Below are 26,661 nucleotides of genomic sequence, written 5' to 3'. Positions count from 1 at the left end.
TTTTAAGTACAATTCTGGTTCTATTTTCAGTATATATTTGAAGCTTTTATGCTGTTAAGGATTACTTGTATACACCCCAGTATCAAAGACACTGTTAATGTGTATACATGAAGGGGAAATGTGTTATTATATACAAAATCTAAACATTACATATTTCATATCAGCTATTTAGGATATATATCTATACACTGAACTCCCAAACACTTGTATTTTGTTATACTTATTTTGCTCTGTATAAAACAAGAATATTATGAATGTTATGATAACCACACTAGCTGTTAAAAATCAATGAAACTACTAACTTGTAGATCAGTGGTGCAAGCGTAGGAACAGGTTGAAGATGAATGTCCACAATGTCACAGAATTGATAGCTTAATGTCTATCCTCAGATGTTGCAATCTTCAGACAGTATAAGCACCAAATACACAACACCATTTACAGCAAGTCATCAATATCATCGTGATTTCCATTTCAGACATGTAATCATATCTCCAATCGAAAAGTTGTCATTAATGATGAAAGTATATATCCACAATGTCACCGAAAGGAGAGGTCTTTCACACTCATCATAAGATATATTTACAGCAGTTCATCAAAGTTATCATCAGGAACTGTTTCCTCCACTTGAGACTCTTCATTCTCACACTGATTACTGCATTGACAAAGTTCAGTACATGGTAAGTCCTTTGATTTGCATGTACACCGCTGAGTTGAACAGTCTGTCTTGCACTGGCATCGAACCATCTCGAGAATAGCCTGGGGAGCTGGCAGAACATCTGTGGTGACTGGTCTAAGCTGAGCATCCTTATCCCTATGAAACCCGTATCTCATTGGGTCCAAGAAGACTTGTTTGGCAACATGAACTTGAGCCCATACCCATGCCTGCATCTGAACTCTGTGAATGTGCTGTTTCAAGGCACCAAGTGTTGGAGGGAGCCTATCACTTTCAGCCATGTGTGCTTGCAAAAGAGATACCATCTGAGTTCAGGAATTTCATTCAAGGTGATTGTTTTTGGACAATACACAGCACATACAAATCTAGCTAATGTTGAAAAGGTTTCTTCATCAAGATCTTCTCTACAACACAGCAGCTGCAAAGCTTCAACAGTGTCTTCGGTGGCTCTTAGAAACGTCTTGAACCAAGTTGTCTTCCCAATGCGAGAAAATCTACCTGTGTTATCAGCTCCAGAAAAGGCATGGAAGGCTGGCAGAGCCTTCGCTTTTTCAACCCCAAGTGATTTCCATATAGGCTGTATTTGTACTTCACCTGATGCCATGCAGATAGATGTCTTTACTGGCAGGTGATCATAATTTGCTATGATTAGCACGAGGACGTCAGTATCTGGAGAGAAGAAAACAAGTTCAGAGTCACACGAGTTTCGCTGAGATGCACAGATGGCTTGGTAGATCATCAGTGTGTCAGCCTCTTCATGGTTGTTTGACTCAAAGTTGATGCTGCTGTTACTTCTTGTGTTACCCGATGCTGAGGTGATGAAGAGCTTTGATGAATCCTTGTTGTACTCCATGGTCTTTGTTGCTAGGTACTCTGCAAGGTCATCCTTGGTTTGGTCGTGAGATAAGAATCGCTTCAATGTGATGTGCTTGATTCTTGTTTCATCAGTTATTTGGTACTGAACTGGATCCTTGCCATGACGTCTTTTTTCCCTTGTTGACCATTTAAGTGAATCAGGTTTATAGGTATCAAACACAAGAATGACTTCATCAAATTCTCTTGTAAGGCTCATCAGTCGGTTATTGAAGCACTGACTTAGATCCTTTACTGTCTCCACTGCAGGAGGTAACTGTGTCATCTTCTGACGAAGAACCATACCATCAACTACAGCAATCCTATACACTGCAGAGTCAATTTGGTCAAGTTGAGGGGCCATTTCTGGATCACTGATCATATGACTTTTACCCAGTTCCTCAAGGCAACTGATGAGTTTTGACTTGTCTGTACATTGTAACAACATGCCATCCGGACAAAAGAATGCTCTTGGTGTCAGTGTGAATTCATAGTTCCCTATAGCATGTTTCAGGTCAATATAGCGGCTTGATCTGGCTAAAATCATCAGCCGTCCATACAAGTCCTTTGTTTCTTTCAGGTCCACAATCTTGTCTCGAAGTTTCACTGTTTGTTTCTTGCTGTCAGACATGTAGGGATGGTTGTTTTCCTTCTTCACTGGCGCCCATAGGCTGACTGTTCCATTGATTCTTTCTGCCACATATTCTTCATACAACTTTTGCCCGGTCTCATCTATGTTGAGTATCTGAGAGACATACTGATCTTGAATATATGCATGTGTTATCAGATTCTGCAGCTTGTCCCCTTCAACAGTAAAAGGATTCCCATGACTCAGGATAGCATTCTTGATTTTGTCAACTGCAATATGGTCCCGCTGGATAACACCTGGTGCAAGGTCATGATGCTCCTTGGCTTTAGCTGCTTCAAAATCAAACTGACTTTTGAACTCATTTGCTAAGCGTGACAACTCAGGTGCTGCCAGAAAAAAATGCTGTCTTGCATTTGCATTCCGTGATATGCCAACGAGACCAGAGTGTACCTTCATTAGTCTGTTCAGTTGTTCACATGCATGATCAGCTCCAATGGACACAAAGGGGATACCTTTCTTCGAAACTGATATATTTCCATTAGCCAGCTCATTCCATGTGTATGGATCCTTTGACCTCAGTGCATACATATCTGCTAAGTATCTGGGCCACAGTCTTTTGTATTTGATCCGATCCATTGCAAAAAAGAGTTTGCTCAGTTCTTCACCAGCCTCTAGATGCAACCTAAGATCTGCATTCCTTGATGCAGCTATGAAGAAGAGAATGTCTTCAACACGGTGTAAGTAGTTCATCATTGACTTGAACATGGCATGTTTGCACATCTCTTGCTCCCAGGACTGAAATTTGGTCATTAGATCATCCATGGCAATTTGTCTAAGCAGCTTGGAATTTGAACACTTCACGGATTCTGCCTTTTCACTTTTGTCAACTACATTACAGGCTCTGACAATTTCCTTGGTGAAATCAGAGTAAACCACTTGCAGCCCAGGATTATTCCTGAAAAACTCCTCAAGTGATAACTCATACAGTGCAGTGTAAGAGTACAGATGAGCTCGGAGGCAGCGTTTGTAGTGGATACATTTTAGTATCTGTCTTGTTGTTGTTGGACCAAAAACATCAGCTTCCATCCAGGCATCATCAATTCCAGAATTTTCAATAGATGTACCAAGAGCTCTTAGAGCACAAACTGTCTTTTCAAGTCAGGACAGGAATCCAAAAGTTTAACAACTTTCTCGTATAGAGCCATGTCGAATGATATAACAGTTGGGTGATCTTTTCCAATTGCCAGTTCTTTCAGATTCTGAGCCTGTATCATTACTGTCAGTAGTGTTGAGCATTCGTGTGCGACTTCAGGGAGTAATGGCAAAGCACCCACTTGTGTCATTGTTTTGCTTTCAGACAGCAAAGAATTGTATGCAGCCCAGCCTGGAATCATGTTGGCTTCTCTCTTTTCCCTCATTCTGGACATCACTGATGCTACTATCCATCCAAAGTGTGTCAAGTAATAGCCTTTTGAAATACCATCTCTATTGAAGTCCAGTTTTGTCCCATTTGTTGATAACTGAGATGTGGTTTTCAAGTCTGGTTTTCTGCAGGGGATCAGCTTTGTATGATAGGGAGCAACTGTAAGATTTTGGCCTTCCTGTATGTCCAGGGGTTGGGATATCAGTTCTCCTGAGGCATCAGCCTTCTGGTAGACAGCAGTCACAGTTCCATGTGTCGTTCCCTTCCCATCAGGTGTGTCTTCTGCAAAGTCTATGTTGTCAACAGCAAAGAAGACAAATGAACCTTTCCTCAAGAAATGGTGGAGCGTTATAAACCGTTGAAGTGTCTTGTATTTTTAACAACAGCATTGGCAAGTGAAGTTTCTAGAAGAAGAGCACCCTGTAAGGAATGCAGTAGTTGTGGGCACTGAGGAGATCCATGATCATCTTGTTTCTTGTGTTGTAGTGAACTGCAAGGGCTAATCCAAGCAACTGAGGATTTTCCTTTCCACGTAATCTAAATGCTCCAGACTCTCTTTGCTGTTTATATTTTTACCTGTCTTCTGGATTTGACACCATACATGATATTTTGGCAGATTGTAAGTACACTTCTGTCAACAGTACTAGTCTTTTCTTCACTGCTGAACTCAAGTTTTGTTCCAGCCATTATCCAACGAATGAGAGAGTAGAGTTCAGAAGGAACATCATCTACAGTACTTGTAACTTGCATAGAAAAGTTGCTGTTATCTTCTTTCTGAAAGGCCTCAATGCTCTTGCGTACCAGCTTGGCAGATTGGTATATGTGTTTCATATTTTCCATGCTGTTGTCTCTCTCAATAGCATTATGGACCATTTCTTCCTCACAAGCATTTGGGGAATACAGCACAGCAGGTTTCCGGCGGTCTTGTTGAAGGACAGATTTCACATTGGGCAGCTCGGAAAGGATCTTTCCTTCAGCCACTGCCTTGTGTAGGTAGGCACATGCTTGTCCAACGTTTTAACCCTCCAAGCATAGAGATATATGTTTTCTCAATTTCCTCTAGTGATAAAAAAGCCTTGTTTGCTGTTTGCTGGTCCACCAAATCAATCTATTCAGTTATACATGCAGTTTGAACTGGATGCTTACTTTCCTTGTTTTCCTTGCTGGTTTCCTGGCGTAGGACATTGAAAACATGGTTGGTCCAACAAGTCTTGTGATATCGGACATCAATGGCATGTGCATCAGTTGGAGAAATGGTAGAGTTTAATCTTGTTTTCAGAAAAGGATTTCTTGAAATCTCAGTTGCATCTCTGAGGGTTGAGCCAGCTTTTTCTGTTCTGACTTTGAAAAGCTGCTGTTGATCATCCTGTTGACAGAAGAAACAAAGATTGTTGTCAAATGGAGATGTTGATGATCTTGTGAAAGGCATTGCTGAACATTCACGCTGACTTTCGTGTTCAAAACCCTTTCTTTTCCTTCCCCTCTTGCTGCATGCGATTTGTTCAAAATCCTGAGTTTTATGCTTTCTATTCCTGGCACGTTGTATTTGGTCTTTATTTGTTGCATTAGAATAGCAGCTTCTGTGCCAAACAGCCTTGTGTAATTCAAGTGTCTCCTTTGTGCAACCTTCAAGTCTCTGGCAGATATCAACGTACGGTCCATCTTTTAAAGTAGCACGCTCATGTATGATTTCCAACAAGTTGTCATATGATCCCAATCTTGAGGGAGTTTGATTTTGTCAGTGGTAGCATTTTGACATAAAATGCACAAACTCCAGTTAAGGTCCTTCTCATTTGTTGTTCCATGACAATGACTTAGCTGTGGTATTGTTGTCATGGTGACCTGAAAATATAAATATAATTCATCTATTTTTTTTGTCATATCAACCCAAATGAATTAGTTATTGTAAAATAATCACCTTGCAAACGTCTTTTCAAAAACCGCACAATTCATGACAAAATGTGAAGCAATTATAGTAAAATCACTACATTATGATCAATTGCAAGTCAAAATCTTACATGGAAATAATAGTATAAATTCTTAAAAAAATAATCACAATAAGTACCCAAAATAAGCATTTTATAAACTGTAATCACTAAAGGATACAAATACAACACCTAAGTAAATTTAACTATAAACTATCTTGCAAAATTGAGATATTTTGTAATTTGGTTCACCACAGGACCCTATAAGGAAACACTGTTCTTGTTTGTTGTAATGAAATTATCATCTGTGACTGCATCATAACATATTAGGGGCCCTGTTAGGGAGGATGTTTTAATGGCAATATTGTGGTGATACAAACCATGTTTCCTGATTTAAATAATTAAAATACATTCTATATTGTCAGAGATGTGGACTTAATAAAACACTTGATATACAACATCATGAGAATAGCCTTAAGAACACATCATATACAAAACAAGTAAAGAATATCCCCAAAAAGGCCCCCTATGTTGCATACAAGCACAAAGACCAAACACTTGCTTTTCACTTATTTAAGCAGATATGTAACATTCTATCTATATGATAGCATGTCAAATACTATGAAAATGTCAATCAATTTACTACTAAATGACTCAGGAAATGACATATACATCTAAAAATCAAAATAATGCTAAGGAGGCAAGTGGTCTCATGTGATAGAATTAATTGATATCACATTTTATAAAGTATTTTCAATCAAAATATATAGAGAGATATGTCAACACTTAAAAATATTGTTATACTGACCTTCAAGTCATGCTTGATATCCACTGTGTACCATCCTTTAGACACAAAATTGTCTACAAGTTCTTCCTGTTTTGCAAGTCATCACTGCCATGTTGACTTCATAGGACAGGGTCACAAAGGGAGACAACTCATACGGCAGTAATCTCCTACAACTAATCATGCTTCCACAACTGGGAAGGAACTTCATGGTGTCAACTATAATGAAGTTTTATTCACTTTAAGAGAAAGTGAAAATTTGGAAACATTGTTTTTTGTAGAAAGTAAACCCTAAAGAGTGTAAAATAACACACGAAAAATTAAAAGTGAACATAATGCAATGGACTAATATATATAATATTATATTACAGATTATATATTGAAACATTTGCTAACGTCAGACGTTAATTCAATAATACCAGTTAAGCAATAATATAACAAGATTTCAATTAGATAATTAAACACTATACTCGTTAATTAATTCTACTAGATTCTAAGATGACAGACTGAATCATTTCTATGTTTTCTAACTCAGCTCATTTATCATATAAAGCTGTCATACACATATGTATAACATATAACAGATGCTGTTTCTAATAACTGAGTAATTGGACACAAGTACCCGCCATTGTGTGACAAATGTGAAATCACACAATGGGGGTTACACAGAATCTGCTCACAGAAAGCGACATGAGATCAATATGATATAGGTTAAGTTTAGCCACGAGGCAGTTCCGAAGCGTGTTCCAGGAAAAGAAAAACAAAAGAGAAAATCGAATTCCTGGAAAGATATGTGGGGTGGCGATATGATACGCCTGAGGTGTTTAAGTTGACACAATACATATTCACTGGCTTTGCCTCCCACTGACTGCACTGGTGGATCCAAGGGGGGGGGGGGGGTGTGTGTGAAAGAGAGAGTCAAAATGTTGAATACCTCAATGCCCCCTATGAGAATTCCTCGATCCGCCCATGAACTGCCATGGGTCATGCACTCCTAGGTATAAGAAAGGAGACTTGGATGATGAACATATTTGTCGTCATTTCATATTTTATTAAGTCATAGATCGGGAAGGGTATGTAAGGATATTATGGGCGTTGTACATCTTTGCCGTCACTTCTTTTGCTGTGTCACCGAACTGGAATTTTGCTGAATACGGCGTTACTAAACAAACACATTTTTTTAGGAAAACATACAAGTTTGTGGATGAGAACCTTTTGTTTACTGCTCTTCAATGAGGACATATTGTGACAGCAACAGTCAACAGTTGACAGTCAACTTGGTACGGGAAGACATTGTACATCCATCCATCCACCCATGTTTGTCACGACCTTGACTCCTGAGAGTTTCCAGGACTTCAGTCCTTCCCCACAACGATGCGCACGTGACACATATAGCCTCACCTCAGGCAACTGTGAGTTTGTTCAAACTTGCCTCTGTTCACACAGCAGTGAATGGATAAGACACGTGGCTGTTAACCTTCTTGCGGCCTACAGGCAGCTAGGGTTAACCGGGGTATTGTCCATTATTGTACTCTGACAGTTTTACATTGATACCCCACTCACACACAGAATGTTGACTCCGAGCTGACCAGTCCCAGTTTCATCTTATATCGTGTGGGGCGGTGGGGTAGCCTAGTGGTTAAAGCGTTCGCTCGTCATGCCGAAGACCGGGTTCGATTCCCCACTTGGGAACAACATGTGAAGCCCATTTCTGGTGTCCCCCCCCCCCCCCCCCCCCCCCCGTGATATTCCTGGAATATTGCTAAAAGCGGTGTAAAACTAAACTCACTCTCTCACTCTTATTACGTGCACCAGCCAGGGTTATTTCTTGGTATCGTTCATGTCATATTAAACAATTTCTATAACTATCAAAAGCTAAAAGCAGACTGCTTTGTACGATTCCAAGTTAGTCATAAGCATGTGTCTTGAACAGTTGATCGTTGACTAGCCTTTGCAAGTGTTTATGACGTGTGCCACCGATGGGGCAGGATACACTCACCTTTTCGCGAAAACCTGGTGTCATCAGTATTTGACAGTGCTCATAAACACATGCTCAGCCATCGTATCTCATGGTGTCAGTCACTGGTTTGTCTGGCCCAGACTCGACTGTTCACAAACCACATAATACGCTAATACTGCAATACCGTTGAATGCAGTTGCCATCCATAGTGTATTATACCTTTCTTACTGTTGATTTCGGTGTAAACCAAACACATGCTGATGATATAGTCAGATTTGTACAATCGACTCTGCTTTTAGCAGAGATTTCTTACAGATGTGGAAAGAGATTTGTCGTTTCTGTTTGAATATCTCTCAACTAGTAACGACTCATACAATTTAGGAAAGTTTTTTGTAATAACTTTACTTTTATTTTCATTTAAGATTTTTTTGGTCTAAACTAAAGTAGTAAAAGCAGTATAATTTTGGACAATTCCCACATGCTGTTTGTTTGATATACATAATCCTGTTACATGTTGCCTACTGCATCAATGGTTGCTTGGTGTGCGGGGCGCGGTGGGCGAGCTGGCTAAGGCGCCAGGCTAGTGATCCAGCGGGGTTGAGGTGTCGGGATCGAGCCCACCTGTGACCGTGGAGTCAACTTTGTGTGCAGACTCTTTCAGTGTTGTCACAACTCCTAGTGTACAGTACACAACCCTGTGCACTTAAAAGAACCCACGAATCCGTTGGTATTTGACCACATGAATACGTGCAAACGTTGCGGGTACAGCAACGTGCAGTGAACATGGACAAAGTACTGTGACTGTGTGTCCCAGTCCGCCCAGCTGTGAATGGGTACCTCGTTAGGATGAGAAAGCCACAATAACTCGGTGCGCCTAGTGGCTGCAAGAGTGGTATACTCCCCAGGGAGTTGAGATTGATAATGCGATGTGACGTTGAGATTGACATCCAATGATTGAGGGAAAAAATACCAGCGCCTTGAGCATGCACTAGTGCGTGGATATGTGCGCTATATAAATATCCTATAAAAATAATAATAATATAAACATATGCCTCTAGCAGGAAATGTCATCGTATCCTAGTTGCGTAGGTCGATGCTCATGATGTTGATCACTGATGTTAATTATTGACCGCCGCCATAGGCTGGAATATTGTTTGTTAAACAACAAAGTCATGGTTTTAGCGAAGGTCTGTGTGTCTGTGGTTGAACTGAGAAATCCCATGGAGAGAATGGATGAAGAATCAGACATTTCTTGCTCCCGCAGGTACTTGTTACTGATGCAGAATGGTGTCGTTGTTCAAGCTCCGTGTTGACCATGATGCAGGCAGATGTCAATCTTCAATTCTAGTTCCGGTAAAAGTTTAGTTCATATGACCTGATGTCGGGTCTTCCATGGTGATATCGCCCCATGTCAGTCTACCATCTTAAAAACACAAAAATTAAGAATTACAACAAGTAAATACATTTGGTCTTGCCGATCCGTCGAACATGAGGATTACTTTGACTATATAAATGGCAATGCCACTGTCATGTTTCAGATGAATGTTTGTTAGAAGGACCCAAACCGAACCAATATCATATTTATTTTTAGTCACCAACCCATCCGAAGCAAACTTGAAGATGACTAGAATCCTCTACTAGATCTGTAATTTATCTTTGAATATGATTGTTTGGCGCCACAGATGACAACAGTACATCACTGACATCCTAGACACTGTTGTTGTACCACATTTCAATGACCATCCTCTGAACAGAAGGCCACTCTTCATAGACGATAATGCTAGGTGACATCATGCAAGTGCCCTGTGGTGACTTCCTACACCAACAGGCAGTAGCAATTCTACCTTGGCCCGCCTTGACTCTAGCTCTCTAGAGTGAGTGAGTTTAGTTTTACGCCGCTTTTAGCAATATTCCAGCAATATCACGGAGGGGGACACTAGAAATGGTCACATTGTACCCATGTGTAGATTCAAACCCGAATCTTCGGCGTTACGAGCGAACGCTTTAACCACCAGGCTACTCCACCACCCCCAGAAGATGTCAAAGAGACACACCAGTACAAAATCTTGATGTATTGGGACAAGCCCTCAATCAAGAATGGAACGCAGTGCTTCAACGCCTGATACAGTCAGGGAGGAAGAGGGCCAGGGCTGTTGTTGCAGATGGTGGATGTTTCATCAGATATTCACATGGTATTCGGTTATTGATACATATGTGATTTCCTGAGGATTGTACGCTAAAATATTGAAAATGACCGCACTTGTTAACATCAATAGTTCTCAGCGTAACAAAATGGGTTCTTCTACGAATAGACGTCAGTATTACATTCTTAGATTTGTCATTTAATTATTCTGTGTGAGTCAGTTTATCAAAATAGTAAGTTAAATTGAGGCTTGGATAAGTCCCTTTGGTATGCTTAATGATAACACATTGATACTCGGAAAACATGCGGGGTATTGCGATACTACAGTTGCTTGGCAACCTACATGTTAATAACTTTGTGTGGGAAACTTAATATTTCAGAACAGCATTGTGAAGGTAACCATGGCTTATTACATGCCAGGCAGCTGAAGTACCAGTGGTACTCACGGGTCCTCCTCCTTCAGATTGAGACTTGCTTTAAAGGCAGCAGCCAAGGCGTCTCCATCACTCAGACCACCATTGTAGCAGGCATTGTTCCTCCTGGGGCTGGAACTGAACAAGAAATGGGGAAACAGTCGTCACTCTGCTGGGCTACACAACGTTGTTAAATGGGAACAAATGCATTCTTTCCCTAGGTAGTTATTAGTTGGACGGAGGTGATCTTGGACGTTAAATCAAGGTTTCATAAACAATATTTTCCATCACATACCTGCATATTTTACAAGTGTCTGATCTTGTATATTTTTAAAGACCGTACGTTTCTGGTTCATTTCTACTGTGTGTTGGATAATATAGCTATCTATGTACCAAAGTAAAGCTTAGGTCAGCTGTGACATCATATACAAATATCTAGTAGCTCTTAACAAGCCACGTTTTGACAGCATTACACAAATACTCAATAGCTTCAACGAGCCACGTTTTGACATTATTACGCAAATACTGAATAGATTCAACAAGTCACGTTTTGACATCATTACTCAAATACTGAATAGATTCAACAAGTCACGTTTTGACATCATTACTCAAATACTGAATAGCTTCAACAAGCCACGTTTTGACATCATTACTCAAATACTGAATAGATTCAACAAGTCACGTTTTGACATCATTACTCAAATACTGAATAGCTTCAACGAGCCACGTTTTGACATCATTACTCAAATACTGAATAGATTCAACAAGTCACGTTTTGACATCATTACTCAAATACTGAATAGATTCAACAAGTCACGTTTTGACATCATTACACAAATACTGAATAGATTCAACAAGTCACGTTTTGACAGCATTACTCAAATACTGAATAGATTCAACAAGTCACGTTTTGACATCATTACACAAATACTGAATAGATTCAACAAGTCACGTTTTGACATCATTACTCAAATACTGAAAAGATTCAACAAGCCACGTTTTGACATCATTACTCAAATACTGAATAGATTCAACAAGTCACGTTTTGACATCATTACACAAATACTGAATAGATTCAACAAGTCACGTTTTGACATCATTACTCAAATACTCAATAGATTCAACAAGTCACGTTTTGACAGCATTACTCAAATACTGAATAGCTTCAACAAGCCACGTTTTGACATCATTACTCAAATACTGAATAGATTCAACAAGTCACGTTTTGACATCATTACACAAATACTGAATAGCTTCAACAAGCCACGTTTTGACATCATTACTCAAATACTGAATAGATTCAACAAGTCACGTTTTGACATCATTACTCAAATACTGAATAGATTCAACAAGTCACGTTTTGACATCATTACACAAATACTGAATAGATTCAACAAGTCACGTTTTGACAGCATTACTCAAATACTGAATAGATTCAACAAGTCACGTTTTGACATCATTACACAAATACTGAATAGATTCAACAAGTCACGTTTTGACATCATTACTCAAATACTGAAAAGATTCAACAAGCCACGTTTTGACATCATTACTCAAATACTGAATAGATTCAACAAGTCACGTTTTGACATCATTACTCAAATACTGAATAGATTCAACAAGTCACGTTTTGACATCATTACTCAAATACTGAATAGATTCAACAAGTCACGTTTTGACATCATTACACAAATACTGAATAGATTCAACAAGTCACGTTTTGACACCATTATACAAATACTGAATAGATTCAACAAGCCACGTTTTGACATCATTACACAAATACTGAATAGCTTTTACAATCGCGTTTTGGGGATAAAACTCACCGTCTTGCATGTGTCTCTTTCACATTCACACTTGTTTCAAAAGCAGCAGCAAGACCTTCAGATTCATCCAGATAGTCCTTATATCCATATGCCTGTTTCCCCTGGCTGTACACATAACATCCATTTCGCATTAAACTAGACGGGAAACAGAGTATAAACTAAATAATTAAGTCAAAGAACTTCCAATTATTCAAACTTTGTTAAACCTTTTCAATTTGCATTTATGTAATATGGTGCACGGAGTCTTGCACATTTCCAATTTCCTTTCAAAGCGAGCTGTAATAAAATATACTATTGATATTGTATATATGAACTGTAATTTGCCTATTTGAATTGCCAAAATATTTACTTATTTTCTATATTCAGAAATAATATTATCGAATATAGAAAGATGAGGAACATCTACCACGATGTAATAAATACTAGTACGATATTTACTGTTTCATCCAAAAGAAGGAAGTGCCATTTCTCGTGGGTACATACGAATATATTTTTCAGGTTTGTGATATGTTAAACGTCTCAAACATTCAGCCATACCACAATACTTGCTTGTGGTTTCAGTATATTACAAACACAAAACAATTACTTACTGTCCTAGTCTTGACGTATGGTTGTGACGTGTTGATTGTTGATTGGTTGGATCACTTGGCCGATTTGGAATCATCAGTCGGTGATGTCTGACAGGACTTGACTTCTGTCTCCCTCGACACACCGTGTGGCTGTATTTATACGACCGGCCACAGTCAGGGCACACTTCCTTCACGTCATAGGCAGCTTTATCTTCCCGCTTCCCCGACCCACGAGAATGGCAGACTTCATGTTTGTGTCTGTAGTTGGCGCCACAGTCAGGACATATCTTGACCACTATTTCAGCTGGTTTGGGGTCGCTGTGTCTTCTACCACTGTCCGATACACTGGATCGCCCTGCTGTACTTTTCCCTGATGTATCTGATGGTTTGGGGTGTCCCCGGGTGCCTGAACTCTTATCCGCCGATGGTGCGGTAGGCCGCCAGGCACCGGTAATGTTACCTGCTGATGGAGTGCTATGTCGCCCAGCTCCTGAACTGTTACCTGCTGATGGTGTGTTATGTCGCCCAGTTCCCGAACTGTTACCTGCTGGTGGAGTGTTATGTCGCCCAGTTCCCGAACTGTTACCTGCTGGTGGAGTGTTATGTCGCCCAGTTCCCGAACTGTTACCTGCTTGTGGAGTGTTATGTCGCCCAGTTCCCGAACTGCCAACCACTGATGATGAGGGTGTGCTGGAACTGAATGAGGAACCAGACTTGAGGCTGGATGATGTTTTCTTTTCCTTGCACCTCCACTCGTGAGATGCCAGACGCTTGAACCCCACTCCACAGTGGGGACAGATCTCAGTCATGTTGGTCGGTACTCTCTACGGTACACTGAAAGTAAAATACTTAAACTGTAAATTTATCTATTACTTTTCAAGGTTTATCAGCACCGTACCCGCGCTCGAGGGTTTCAACAAGGGGTGTAAATATCTCAGGTGTGTTATCCGACATTTGAAACCTCACGCTACGCGTTCGGTTCCAAATGAAATTTAGAGACTATCAATTCTGCCTAACATTAATCTAATTTCCCAACACAGTACGTTTATCTACTAATTATGTTGATCGGTTTTGTCGATCATTAGGCCGACACACCGCGATATAACTGGAATACCGCAAAACCCACTTATTTTGATAAATTGTTGCAATACAGATGGGCAAATTAATGATCTATGACGTCATCAGCATGGGTAATAGGCTCCTCTTTGGGAAATACAATGTGAGTGAATAAGCAGCTAGATCATTAGGTACATTATAAGATAATGTGCAGTGATAATGATCTCACACAAATTATGTGTTCACTAAGGCTGACTGACTGAGTTTGGTTTTACGCCGCTTTTAGCAATATTCCAGCAATATCACTGCGGGGGACACCAGAAATGGGCTTCACACATTGTACCCATGTGGGGATTCGAACCCGGGTCTTCGGCGTGACGAACCAACGCTTTAACCACTAGGCTACCCCACCGCCCCCTGTTCAGTAAGGAAGTGAACCAAATGAGTTTTCAGTTTCAGTCTCAAACATAGATTCGATATCTCCGAAGTGGATGTAAACTGTTTAGAAGAGTAGTAAACATTAACGAGTACGTGAAAAGTGAAAATAAACCCCGTTTTTCAGCTTCCACCAATATCACGTCCGGGCGCCAGATATAGGCTTTACACATTATACTCATCTGGGAATCGAACCTAAGCTTTCGGCGTGACGAGCGAACGCTTTAACCACAAGGCTATATACATGCAATGTAATATTGGTCCGAGAAAATGGAGATAGTATGATTCAGCAACTTTTCAGGGTTTTCATGTCAGGGCATTACACAATGGACGAACGCCTTGGTGGTGCACACAATGCAGCTCTGTAATTTGATATGTGACAGTCAAGTTGTACAGTGACGGGCGGAATGACGTGATGTTCTGGATGAAGCGGCAAGCCACTTTAGGAGTAGGTCAGATACTGGAGTTAAATGTCCCTCGAAGTCTCATAAAGAATAAAGTACTTCACCCTTGCCCTCTACCATATTTCGTTTTTTTAACATAAACAATGGCTATTTCAGAGATCCTGTTCCCCTCAGGCTTCTGTTTAGTACATGTATATCGTTGTAAATTAATGTAGGTTTACACAGTGTTAGGTATTGTGTAAGGTGGATATTAGGACAAATTAGTTAAATGGATTCAATATATTTCTTTGAGCAGTACAATAAATAACATGGATCAGCGAGTTTACAATATTACACATACAAAAAACCAAATCCTTTCAATCACACATTCATACTACACATGATTCGTACAATACCATATTGACAGAGTGAGTGAGTGAGTGTCTGTCGAGGCCCATGATATGAATCACTGGATTGTATAGTCGAGACTCGGTGAGTGAGTGAGTGAATATCGCGCGGCCAGTGGTTAGAACCACGGACCCTCAACTCGACGTGACAGGCAAGAGGGTGCTGGAGTGGATGGGGTGGTGGTGGTGGTGAGAGCCAGTGAGCGAGTGTGAGCGGGTTCTGAATGAGTGACTGATGCTTCATGTCTCAAGAAGCAATATAACACGAAACGTATATCAGCCTGTATGGACCAGGCAAAGCAGAGGGATGGCCTAAAAGTCGGGACAAGAAAAGTCGGGCCGGGCCGGGCCGGGCCACCGGGTAATACTAAAAATGGATTGCAGAATATTAAAACGAAACCTGCACATTTGGGTCGATACACTTCCTGCCTTCACAAATGCATAGTTTGATTGAAAATGTATAGTTAGTGGTGAAAAAACCCACACAACACCAATGACTACATACCGAGATTACCGTAGAAAAGACACCGTCTTGTTGTTATGTGTTTTCCTTGATATGTCTATGGGGGAAGGTTGCTTACTTCTCTTAGCTCGTGACATCCGGGGGTCCTGAGCAGGAAGTGACAGTGGTTTGACTGCTTTTCTTTCCTTAATTAAGATATTGGGGTTCCCTAATTAACCTTTATTGTCTCAGGCTGAATCAGCACAGGATGTTTATGTTAAAGAGACGTGGATATCGGCGAGTGTCAATGGGCAAATATGACATGATTATGTATATTAAATGAAATGTTTGAAATCACAAAATTTTGAAATATGTTATAAAGGATCAAACAAAGTATGCATTCACAAACACAAAAATTCTTATGTGTTTTCATTGTAAATAATACCAGCCCAAATCAGATAGCCAGTGCGTATGCATATGCTTATATTTACTAATACACATGAAACGCAAAATGGTATTATATCTACCTAAATACCACTTCATCAAGTAAAGTAAAAGTGAAGCCCCATTCTCTCTCCATTCCCAACGATTTAGGAAAATAAAGTATTCGGAAAACATAATCCGCAATCAAAAGTGTTTAGTCTCTGTTCAGCCCGACTTGGTCCGTGCTGTCAAAAACACCTTAAACCTCACACATGTATCCTGATTGCTGTCTATATCTCTAGAATAGAGTTACCGGTATAACTACCTAAGTACGTTTTTATAGAGTCTCAAAGCGTTGCATTTGAAGCAACACCTTGCTTAAAGTGAAGCCCTATTTTCTATACATTCTCAACAACCACACAGTATCACAGTCATGCTTTCGGTCCGGCTTGGCCCTGGCTCTCTCGCGCACCTTAAACCCCACACATATGTCCGGATTTGTGTTTAATTCCATAGATTAGCATTATATCTACCTAAATATCACCGAGTGATGGTACAAAATGCCACATGTAAAGATAACTGCTTCGTTAAAGTTAGCCCTTTTCTCTCTCCATTCACAACATAGCCTCAATCAAAAGTGTTTAGTCGCTGTTCGGCCCGACTTGGTCCGGGCTCTCAAAAACAACTTAACCCCCTCACATGTATCCTGATTTGCGTTTAAATCCATAGATTAGTATTATATCTACTTAAATATCAATGTGTGATGTTACAAAATGCCACATGTAAAGAAAACTGGTTCGTTAAAGTTAGCCCTTTTGTCTCTCCATTCACAATATAGTCTGAATCAAAAGTGTTTAATCTCTGTTCGGCCGGTGGTAGGACAATAGGCCCACAAGGACATAACATCCTCAGACAAAACACCCCTAGGCTAAATGCCCCCATGACAAAAAGCCCTCAATGGGTAGGACAAAAGGTCCTCAATGAAGAGATGTAATAGAATACCAACAAATCTTTTTTTTCATTCCCACATGAATACAATATAATACATGTATAACATTAAATAGCATATGTAACCATGCCGTCATATGATTCCGTGGTACCTACGTTTCCGTGGTATTTTCTAATGACATAATTTCTCACGAGCCACTCGCCAAATCGCGCCACCTATCGATTGTCTACGTTCATCAGTTGATCGGCACAGCTCTGAGCAAAATATGTTCAGACTTTCATCAATTAAAATTCATACTATTAAAAACTAATGCAACTTTATGTCTATTAATGCTGAAGAAATGTGACTATTGTGTCTATTGATTCTACAAAATCGTTTACTGTATTACAATTTAACAACTTCGATATTACTGTAAACCTACATTGACAGTCCCGGATTGGCTGTTGACAATGCGTAAGATTGTGACATGTGCTGTGCGCCCGTAATGATCTGAAGGAAATACCACGTAAACATATGACGTCACCAAGTTGTGCACAATGGCTGCCTGTCGTCCGATATGGACAACAATGAACTTCAGAATGGCAAAAGTGTATTATTGACATTAAATGATACAAAGGTACGTCGTCTAACACTATATTATGTTTATATGACTTGGCAATATGAGCGATCATATTCATAGTCGTAAATTTCTAGCACATACTTCACAAATGTAAATCACCAAGCACATAATGCAGTTGTGCAGTTGATACTTGTGCTACAGTTCATACCAGTCTAATATTGTGTCCAATACCAGTCTAATATTGTGTCCAATACCAGTCTAATATTGTGTCCTATACCAGTCTAATATTGTGTCCTATACCAGTCTAATATTGTGTCCTTTACCAGTGTAATATTGTGTCCAATACCAGTCAAAAGCGAATGTTGGGATCACCGTCACCAATAGCCGGCCGCTGGATTCCAAACTTTAAAGAAGGTAGCAGGAAATCAGCAATTTATTTAAATAATAATAGCGCTGACCATCTTAATAGACCATCTTAATAAACACCATGTTCATTGACATACCACAATGAGTACCTGCCCAACGAAATCAAACATAAGAGGAAGTTACCAATTTAAGCCAGTTCTCTGAAACAACATTAAGCAGACTTCATTCCATTGTTAAAATGACAACATCGTCACTGAGGAGCCTGTAACAACTGTCAGCAGTGGGAGGAATTGCTTAGAAAACATCATGTTATCACCTGTCAACTCAAAATATACACCGAGGGTGTTTTATCCTATGGGTTGAAATTTGCAAGGGCTTTTTGTCCTGGGGACATTTAGCCTAGGGTTTTTTTGTCCGAGGGCTTTTTATCCCAGTGAGCTTATTGTCTGCTAACCGTTCACCCAGACATGGCCCGTGCTGTCAAAAACACCTTAAACCTCACACATGAATCTTGATTTCTGTCTATATCTCTAGAATAGAGTTATATCTAACAAAGTACGTCTTTATAGAGTCTCAAAGGGTTGTATTGGAAGCAAACACGTTGCTGAAAGTGTAGCCCTATTTTCTATACATTCTCAACAACCACACAGTATCACAGTCATGCTTTCGGTCCGGCTTGGCCCGGGCTCTCAAAAACAACTTAAACCCCACACATATGTCCTGATTTGTGTTTAATTCCATAGATTAGTATTATATCTACCTAAATATCACCGTGTGATGTTACAAAATGCCACATGTAAAGATAACTGGTTCGTTAAAGTGAAGCCCTTTCCTCTCTCCATTCACAATATAGTCTCAATCAAAAGTGTTTAGTCTCTGTTCACCCCTGCTTGGCCCGGGCTCTCCAAACCAACTTAAACCTGACACATATATCCTGATTTGTGTTTTAACACATAGATTAGTATTATATCTACCTAAATATTACTTCACAGAGTCTCAAAGCGTAGTATTTGAAGCAAATACCTTGCTGAAGGTGAACCTCTCTTTTCTACATATTCTCAACAAGGACACTGTATAAAAGCGTCCGGTCCGGTTGGCCTGGACTCTCAAAAACAACTTAACCCCCTCACATGTATCCTGATTTGTGTTTAAATCCATAGATTAGTATTAAATCTACCTAAATATCAATGCGTGATGTTACACAATGCCACTTGTAAAGATAACTGGTTCGTTAAAGTGAAGCCCTTTCATCTCTCCATTCACAATATAGCCTCAATCAAAAGTGTTTAGTCTCTGTTCAGCCCGACTTGGTCCGTGCTGTCAAAAACAACCTTAACCTCACACATGTATCTTGAAATGTGTTTATATCCATCGATTAGTATTATTTCTACGTACATATCACTTCACAGAGTCTCAAAGCGTTGTATTTGAAGCAAAAACGTTGCTGAAAGTGAAGCTATCTTTTCTACATATTATCAACAAAGACACTGTATCACAAGCGTTCGGTCCGGTTGGCCCGGGCTCTCAAAAACAACTTAAATCGAACACATATGTCCTGATTTGTGTTTAATTACATAGATTAGTATAATATCTACCTAAATATCACCGTGTGATGTTACAAAATGCCACATGTAAAAATAACTGCTCCGTTAAAGTGAAGCCCTTTTCTCTCCCCATTCACAATGTAGCCTCAATCAAAAGTGTTTAGTCTCTGTTCAGCCCGACTTGGCCCGTGCTGTCAAAAACAACCTTAACCTCAGACATGTATCTTGAAATGTGTTTATATCCATAAATTCGTATTATATCTACCTAAAAACGTCTTTATAGAGTCTCAAAGCGTTGTATTTGAAGCAAACACGTTGCTTAAAGTGAAGTCCTATTTTCTATACATTCTCAACAAAGACACAGTATTTGCTGTATGATGCTCCATTCAAGATGGCGGCGTTGAGGGTCCATGTTGATCAAGACGCTTGTAATCTCTTCAAGTAGATGTAGAACTTGGGGAATCATCCTTGATACATCATGTTAATGGTAGGCACATTGAGAGGTTTTCAAGATCGGGAGTAAGCTAAAAAGTTACTCTACCCGGATTCTCCACCAATTTGTGTGCGTTGATGAAGACGAAGGCATAGTTGAGTTCAAACTTCTTCAGTTACATGTCAAACAAATGCACAAGACATACATGTGGTAAGTGGAGTACCTGCTCAACCACAGGGCGTTTCCAACGAGCGGCATTATCCTGCTCGTGGTCGTCCCAACAGACTGTCAATTCGCTGTCCTCATTCACTGTCTACATGTGAGCATACCTAGTGTATATATATATACAGTTTTTGACAACAATGGTCAGGCGACGACTCATCAATGGACAGACAGAAAAACAATAGTACTTCCTTGACCAGTTGATGTGATGGCAGACACGGCCAAGGGGGATTACCAATGGAGGTTATAAATGTCCTGAATTAGTCACTATAACAGTATCACAAGCTTTCGGTCCGGCTTGGCCCGCGCTCTCAAACGCACCTTAAACCTCACAGATGCATCTTGAAATGTGTTTCAAGCAATAGATTGGTATTATATCTACCTAAATACCTCTTTATTGAGGCTCAAAGCTTTGTACATGTATTTGAATCTAACACGTTGCTTAAAGTGAAGCCCAGTGTTCAATCCGGCTCTGTGCAGGCTAATGAAATTAATACACCTGTTAATTTCACCTGCAACCTGCTTGCTTAATTGCCCCTTGTCAAATTGCAATCAGCTAGGTGTTGTGATTCAATTAACATACTCCATTGTTGCCCTTAATTACCGTTCAGGGGCCCTCAGTGTTATTGATTACTCCAACGTTTCTTCATAACGTTTATCACAGATGGGCATGTAATCACTGACTAACTTAGAAATGCTAAAAATGAGACATTTGTTCTATTACATATATATATACTAGTACAAATACAGATGGCAGGCTGGGTTTTTTTTAGTGGTTCAGAATACAGGATGTTCTTGTTTGAGCTGGGCAGTAGCAGCCTATTTTCAAATGATCTTATCTTTACATGTTGCATTTGATAAGATTACACTGTGATATTTAGGTAGACATAATACCAATCTATGGATTTAAACACATTTCAAGATACATCTCTGAGGTATAAGGTGCGTTTGAGAGCCCGGGCCAAGCCGGACCGAAAGCTTGTGATACTCTGTCTTTGTTGAGAATGTATAGAAAATAGGGCTTCACTTTGAGCCAGGTGTTTGCTTCAAATAGTACGCTTTGAGACTCTGTGAAGTGATATTTAGGTAGATATAATACTAATCTATGGATTCAAACACAAATCAGGACATATGTGTAGGGTTTAAGTTGTTTTTGAGAGCCCGGGCCAAGCCGGACCGAAAGCATGACTGTGATACTGTGTGGTTGTTGAAAATGTATAGAAAATAGGGCTTCACTTTAAGCAAGGTGTTTGCTTCAAATACTACGCTTTGAGACTCTATAAAGACGTACTTAGGTAGATATAACTGTATTCTAGAGATATAGACTGAAATCAGGATTCATGTGTGAGGTTTAAGGTGTTTTTGACAGCACGGACCAAGTCGGGCTGAACAGCGACTAAACACTTTTGATTGAGGCTATATTGTGAATGGAGAGAGAAAAGGGCTTCACTTTAACGAACCAGTTATCTTTACATGTGGCATTTTGTAACATGGCACATTGATATTTAGGTAGATATGATACCAATCTATGGATTTAAACACAAACCAGAATACCTCTGAGGGGTTTAAGTTGTTTTTGAGAGCCCGGGCCAAGGCGTTCCGAACACTTGTGATACAGTGTCCAAGTCGGGCTGAACAGAGACTAAACACTTTTGATTGAGGCTATATTGAAAAATGAGAGACAAAGGGCTTCACTTTAACGGAGCAGTTATCTTTACATGTTGCATTTTATAACATTACAAAGCGATATTTAGGTAGATATAATACCAGTCTATGGAATTTAAACACAATTCAAGATACGTGTGTTACGTTTGAAAATGAGAGACAAGGGCTAAGTTGCTTTTGACGGCTCGAGCCAAGCCGGGCGGAAAATTGTGGCCGAGATAATGTTGAGAGTGTGGGGAAGAGATCGTATCATTTAAATGTGGGCATGCTTTAAATACGATGAATAGTGAATTTATGGGGTGGTATGTGATTGGATATAGATGTAAAAACATTTTCGGGCCGACGGAAATGTGTATCGGAATTGGCTGAAGTATTTATACGTTTTAAATCCCGTTTCGTTTAACGATTCCACTTTTAGACGTAACCTCGGTCAGCCAGTTCACAGGCTTCTCGTCTTCCTGGATTTTAGCCGATTTACTCGTAATAAAGTTATTATGGTACGCGTTTGTGGCTTCCGATTGATCATTATTATCATGAGTGTATGTTGCATTGATTAATTGTAGGCATGGTTTTCGTTAATGGGTTTATTAGCCAATAATAGATTTGGCCCGCCTTGGCCCGGCCCGGCCCGACTTTTAGGCCATCCCTAGTGCATAGAGTATACAGATGAGATCAAGGGAGGGTTAGTGCATAGAGTATACAGATGAGATCAATGGAGGGGTTAGTGCATAGAGTATACAGATGAGATCAAGGGAGGGTTAGTGCATAGAGTATACAGATGAGATCAAGGAGGGGTTAGTGCATAGAGTATACAGATGAGATCAAGGAGGGTTAGTGCATAGAGTATACAGATGAGATCAAGGGAGGGGTTAGTGCATAGATACAGATGAGATCAAGGAGGGTTAGTGCATAGAGTATACAGATGAGATCAAGGGAGGGGTTAGTGCATAGAGTATACAGATGAGATCAAGGGAGGGTTAGTGCATAGAGTATACAGATGAGATCAAGGAGAGGTGCATAGAGTATTAGATCAAGCATAGAGAGTATACAGATGAGATCAAGGGAGGGTTAGTGCATAGAGCATACAGATGAGATCAAGGGAGGGGTTAGTGCATAGAGTATACAGATGAGATCAAGGGAGGGGTTAGTGCATAGAGTATACAGATGAGATCAAGGGAGGGGTTAGTGCATAGAGTATACAGATGAGATCAAGGGAGGGGTTAGTGCATAGAGTATACAGATGAGATCAAGGGAGGGGTTAGTGCATAGAGTATACAGATGAGATCAAGGGAGGGTTAGTGCATAGAGTATACAGATGAGATCAAGGGAGGGGTTAGTGCATAGAGTATACAGATGAGATCAAGGAGGGGTTAGTGCATAGAGTATACAGATGAGATCAAGGGAGGGAGTTAGTGCATAGGAGGGCTACAGATGAGATCAGAGGGAGGGGGAGTGCATAGAGTATACAGATGAGATCAAGGGAGGGGGTTAGTGCATAGAGTATACATCAAGAGGGTTAGTGCATAGAGTATATAGATGAGATCAAGGGAGGGGTTAGTGCATAGAGTATACAGATGAGATCAAGGGAGGGATTAGTGCATAGAGTATACAGATGAGATCAAGGGAGGGGTTAGTGCATAGAGTATACAGATTAGATCAAGGGAGGGGTTAGTGCATAGAATATACAGATGAGATCAAGGGAGGGGTTAGTGCATAGGAGTATACAGATGAGATCAAGGGAGGGGTTAGTGCATAGAGTATACAGATGAGATCAAGGGAGGGTTAGTGCATAGAGTATACAGATGAGATCAAGGGGAGGGAGTTAGTGCATAGAGCATACAGATGAGATCAAGGGAGGGGTTAGTGCATAGAGTATACAGATGAGATCAAGGGAGGGATTAGTGCATAGAGTATACAGATGAGATCAAGGGAGGGGTTAGTGCATAGAGTATACAGATTAGATCAAGGGAGGGGTTAGTGCATAGAATATACAGATGAGATCAAGGAAGGGGTTAGTGCATAGGGTATACAGATGAGATCAAGGGAGGGATTAGTGCATAGAGTATACAGATGAGATCAATGAAGGGATTAATCTGTTGTTTAGTGTCTTGTGTCAAGGAAATTTGGGATTAGCTAAAAGTTGTTTTAGTTTCATGATGAAAGATAAACCTCTAGTGAGTAGAACAATTTTACAAATTGGATAGTGTGTAGGTTGTTAAATGTTGAAATTAAGTTGTTTTAGTGCCATGATGAAAGATACACAGTAATATTGAGACCCCAGTCTTAGGACCCCTAATGTTCATAATGTATATTAATGATATTGTAGATGATATTGCTAGTAATATTAGACGACACGTCTCTATACGTTATAATTGATGATCCTGACATAGCTGCAGACTGTTTAAATAATGACTTATTAAGAATTTCAAATTTGGCCAAAGAATGGAAGGTTTCATTCAATCCTAACAAAACAAAATCAATACAGTTCAGTAGAAAAAAAAATAGAAGCATTAAACCTGATCTTACAATGAACGGTGTGATAATCACGACGTAGATAATCATAAGCATCTAGGCTTGACTCTTCAAAATAACTGTTACTGGGATATTCACATAAACTCAATGAAAAGAAAGTTAGCCCACTGATTAAATGCTCAAGAAGTTTGAAATATCGATTATCGCGTAAACGTTTAGAAATTATCTACAAGTCTTTCATCTTACCGACGACATATGCCAGATCATTTCTACCGGATACAATAAAACTATGGAATTCCCTAAGTTCTGAAATTCAAAATATTGATACTTTATCCCGATTCAAAAACTCGATATTAAGACAATATAACAAAACTATTATTTTTGATCTAAACTGATTTGATTTGAATGCTGATAGGCTTGATAGACATCATCGACAGCCCCTCGTGCTCATGTGGCCATCCAGTCGAAAATGCTGTGCATTATCTCTTTACATGCAATAAATACACGGAATTAAGACAAAACTCGTATTTCTATTTAAAGGGGTTTAGTGTCAACACTGTGCTATGGGTATCAACACTGTACTATGGGTATCAACACTGTACTATGGGTATCAACACTGTACTATGTACATTGAATGTTACCAATTAATTGTATATAGGTAGTATTTTTTCCTGTACCACGATTGGTCAAAAGAACGTCACATGATTGACTACAAAACACGATATTGACTTGAGTTTTCTGATAAATTACGATATTGACTTGGGTTACTAAAAATAGACAAGGAATCCCGTACGAAGGGGCTTCCCCCGCTTTTCAGCCAATCAGATCACTCGGATAGTTGGCACAGTGTGTGCATTAAAAGTTTATGTTAAAACCCGTTTCTCTTTCATTATATAATAAAACAATTATAGACTCTTGTAGAGGTCGATATCGGTTTTTCTTGACCTGAGTAAAGCAATATCGACCGAGCTTGCGAGTCTATAATTGTATAATGTTCATCACCTAATCATATTGACAAATTATTGTCACCCTGATGATGACAAATGATGATATCAACCTTCATTAAAATCATTTTCTCAGCCTTATAGCTGTGTGTTGTTATGTCTCTTAAGTGGATAAGTCCATTGTATGGAATAGGTAACAGGCAGGGGGTTAACAGTGTAACAGACCGAAAACTATGTTGTTATAAAATGTAGGGGGAGTGTCATGTAGGGGTAATGGGGGTTATCTCTTCAGTAACCCATGCTTGTCGTAAGAGACGACTAACAGGATCGGGTGGTCAGACTCGCTGACTTGGTCGACACATGTCCTATGCTTGTAAGCGTCGGTGTCCTACGGTATTGACATTGCGCCGCACGTTCGTTACGGAAAGGGGCGAGCGGTGACGAATGTGCGCCGCGGTGTAACTCCAATGCGCGACGTTAAACGACAAACAAACAAAACCCAAAACCAAACGTGAAATCAAGCAATGGCGGTTAGCTCATGCACCGTTTCTCATTGTAAAGGTAGATCACAAACCTTCGCTCCCTCTGGCTAGATAATGCCAGTGGTGTTTGAAGTATACACCGCAGCGCGACGTATACAACGTTGTTGTATGCTGTGATCACCAGTCGGTGGAACTTCGATACACTTAAGCGTTCCAATGAGACCCTGCAGTGCGACAGGAACTGGTGTCACGTGGTGATATTAGCCGCGCCCACTGCAGGTTCAAGGTCTGCAGGTCCGACTCCTGTATCTGAGACACACGGTAAGGCAATAAGCGTCAGGTTGTACATAAAGCCCACTTGTTTGTATGAAGCCGGTACCAGGAACAGGAAACGAAAGTAGGGCTTTTCTTAGAACTTAGAAATACTGATCGTGCGTTGCGGCCTTCACAGAATGAGAAAATCACAATGGAATACCTGTCGTTTTAATGTACGAGAAAATTGTGATGAAGTGTTTTTGAAAACACTCATCTTAAATGAAGTTTAGTGCAGGATTTAGACAATCATATCTGTTCAGCTCTTAGCGAATACTGCCATAGTACCATTGTGCTTTATCATCAAAGTTGGAATCAGCCAGGGGGTGTCACTTTCTCCCCCCTCTTATGGTGACATGACTACATACGGAGAGAGAGAGAGAGAGAGAGAGAGAGAGAGAGAGAGAGAG

General features: G+C 40.0%; 1 protein-coding gene and 1 long non-coding RNA gene across 2 annotated transcripts; both read right to left on the bottom strand.

Moving 5' to 3' along the window:
• Positions 1-9,226: 9,226 nt before the first annotated feature.
• On the bottom strand, positions 9,227-13,966 carry LOC124260380 (hornerin-like). Its single transcript, XM_046694692.1, has 4 exons — positions 13,179-13,966; positions 12,589-12,693; positions 10,796-10,894; positions 9,227-9,629 (listed from the first exon to the last, which is right to left on the bottom strand). Exons 1-4 carry the CDS (start codon positions 13,964-13,966, stop codon positions 9,623-9,625), a joined length of 999 nt encoding a protein of 332 aa, XP_046550648.1. The 3' UTR covers positions 9,227-9,622.
• On the bottom strand, positions 13,577-26,206 carry LOC124260352. Its single transcript, XR_006894054.1, has 3 exons — positions 26,032-26,206; positions 13,660-13,991; positions 13,577-13,617 (listed from the first exon to the last, which is right to left on the bottom strand). It is a non-coding gene; the product is annotated as an uncharacterized LOC124260352 (long non-coding RNA).
• Positions 26,207-26,661: the final 455 nt, after the last annotated feature.

Source organism: Haliotis rubra, unplaced genomic scaffold, assembly GCF_003918875.1.
Source record: "Haliotis rubra isolate DU_JTF1 unplaced genomic scaffold, ASM391887v1 Scf1188, whole genome shotgun sequence".
In the NCBI taxonomy this organism is placed as follows: domain Eukaryota; kingdom Metazoa; phylum Mollusca; class Gastropoda; order Lepetellida; family Haliotidae; genus Haliotis; species Haliotis rubra.
This window is presented reverse-complemented; position numbering and strand designations above follow the sequence as displayed.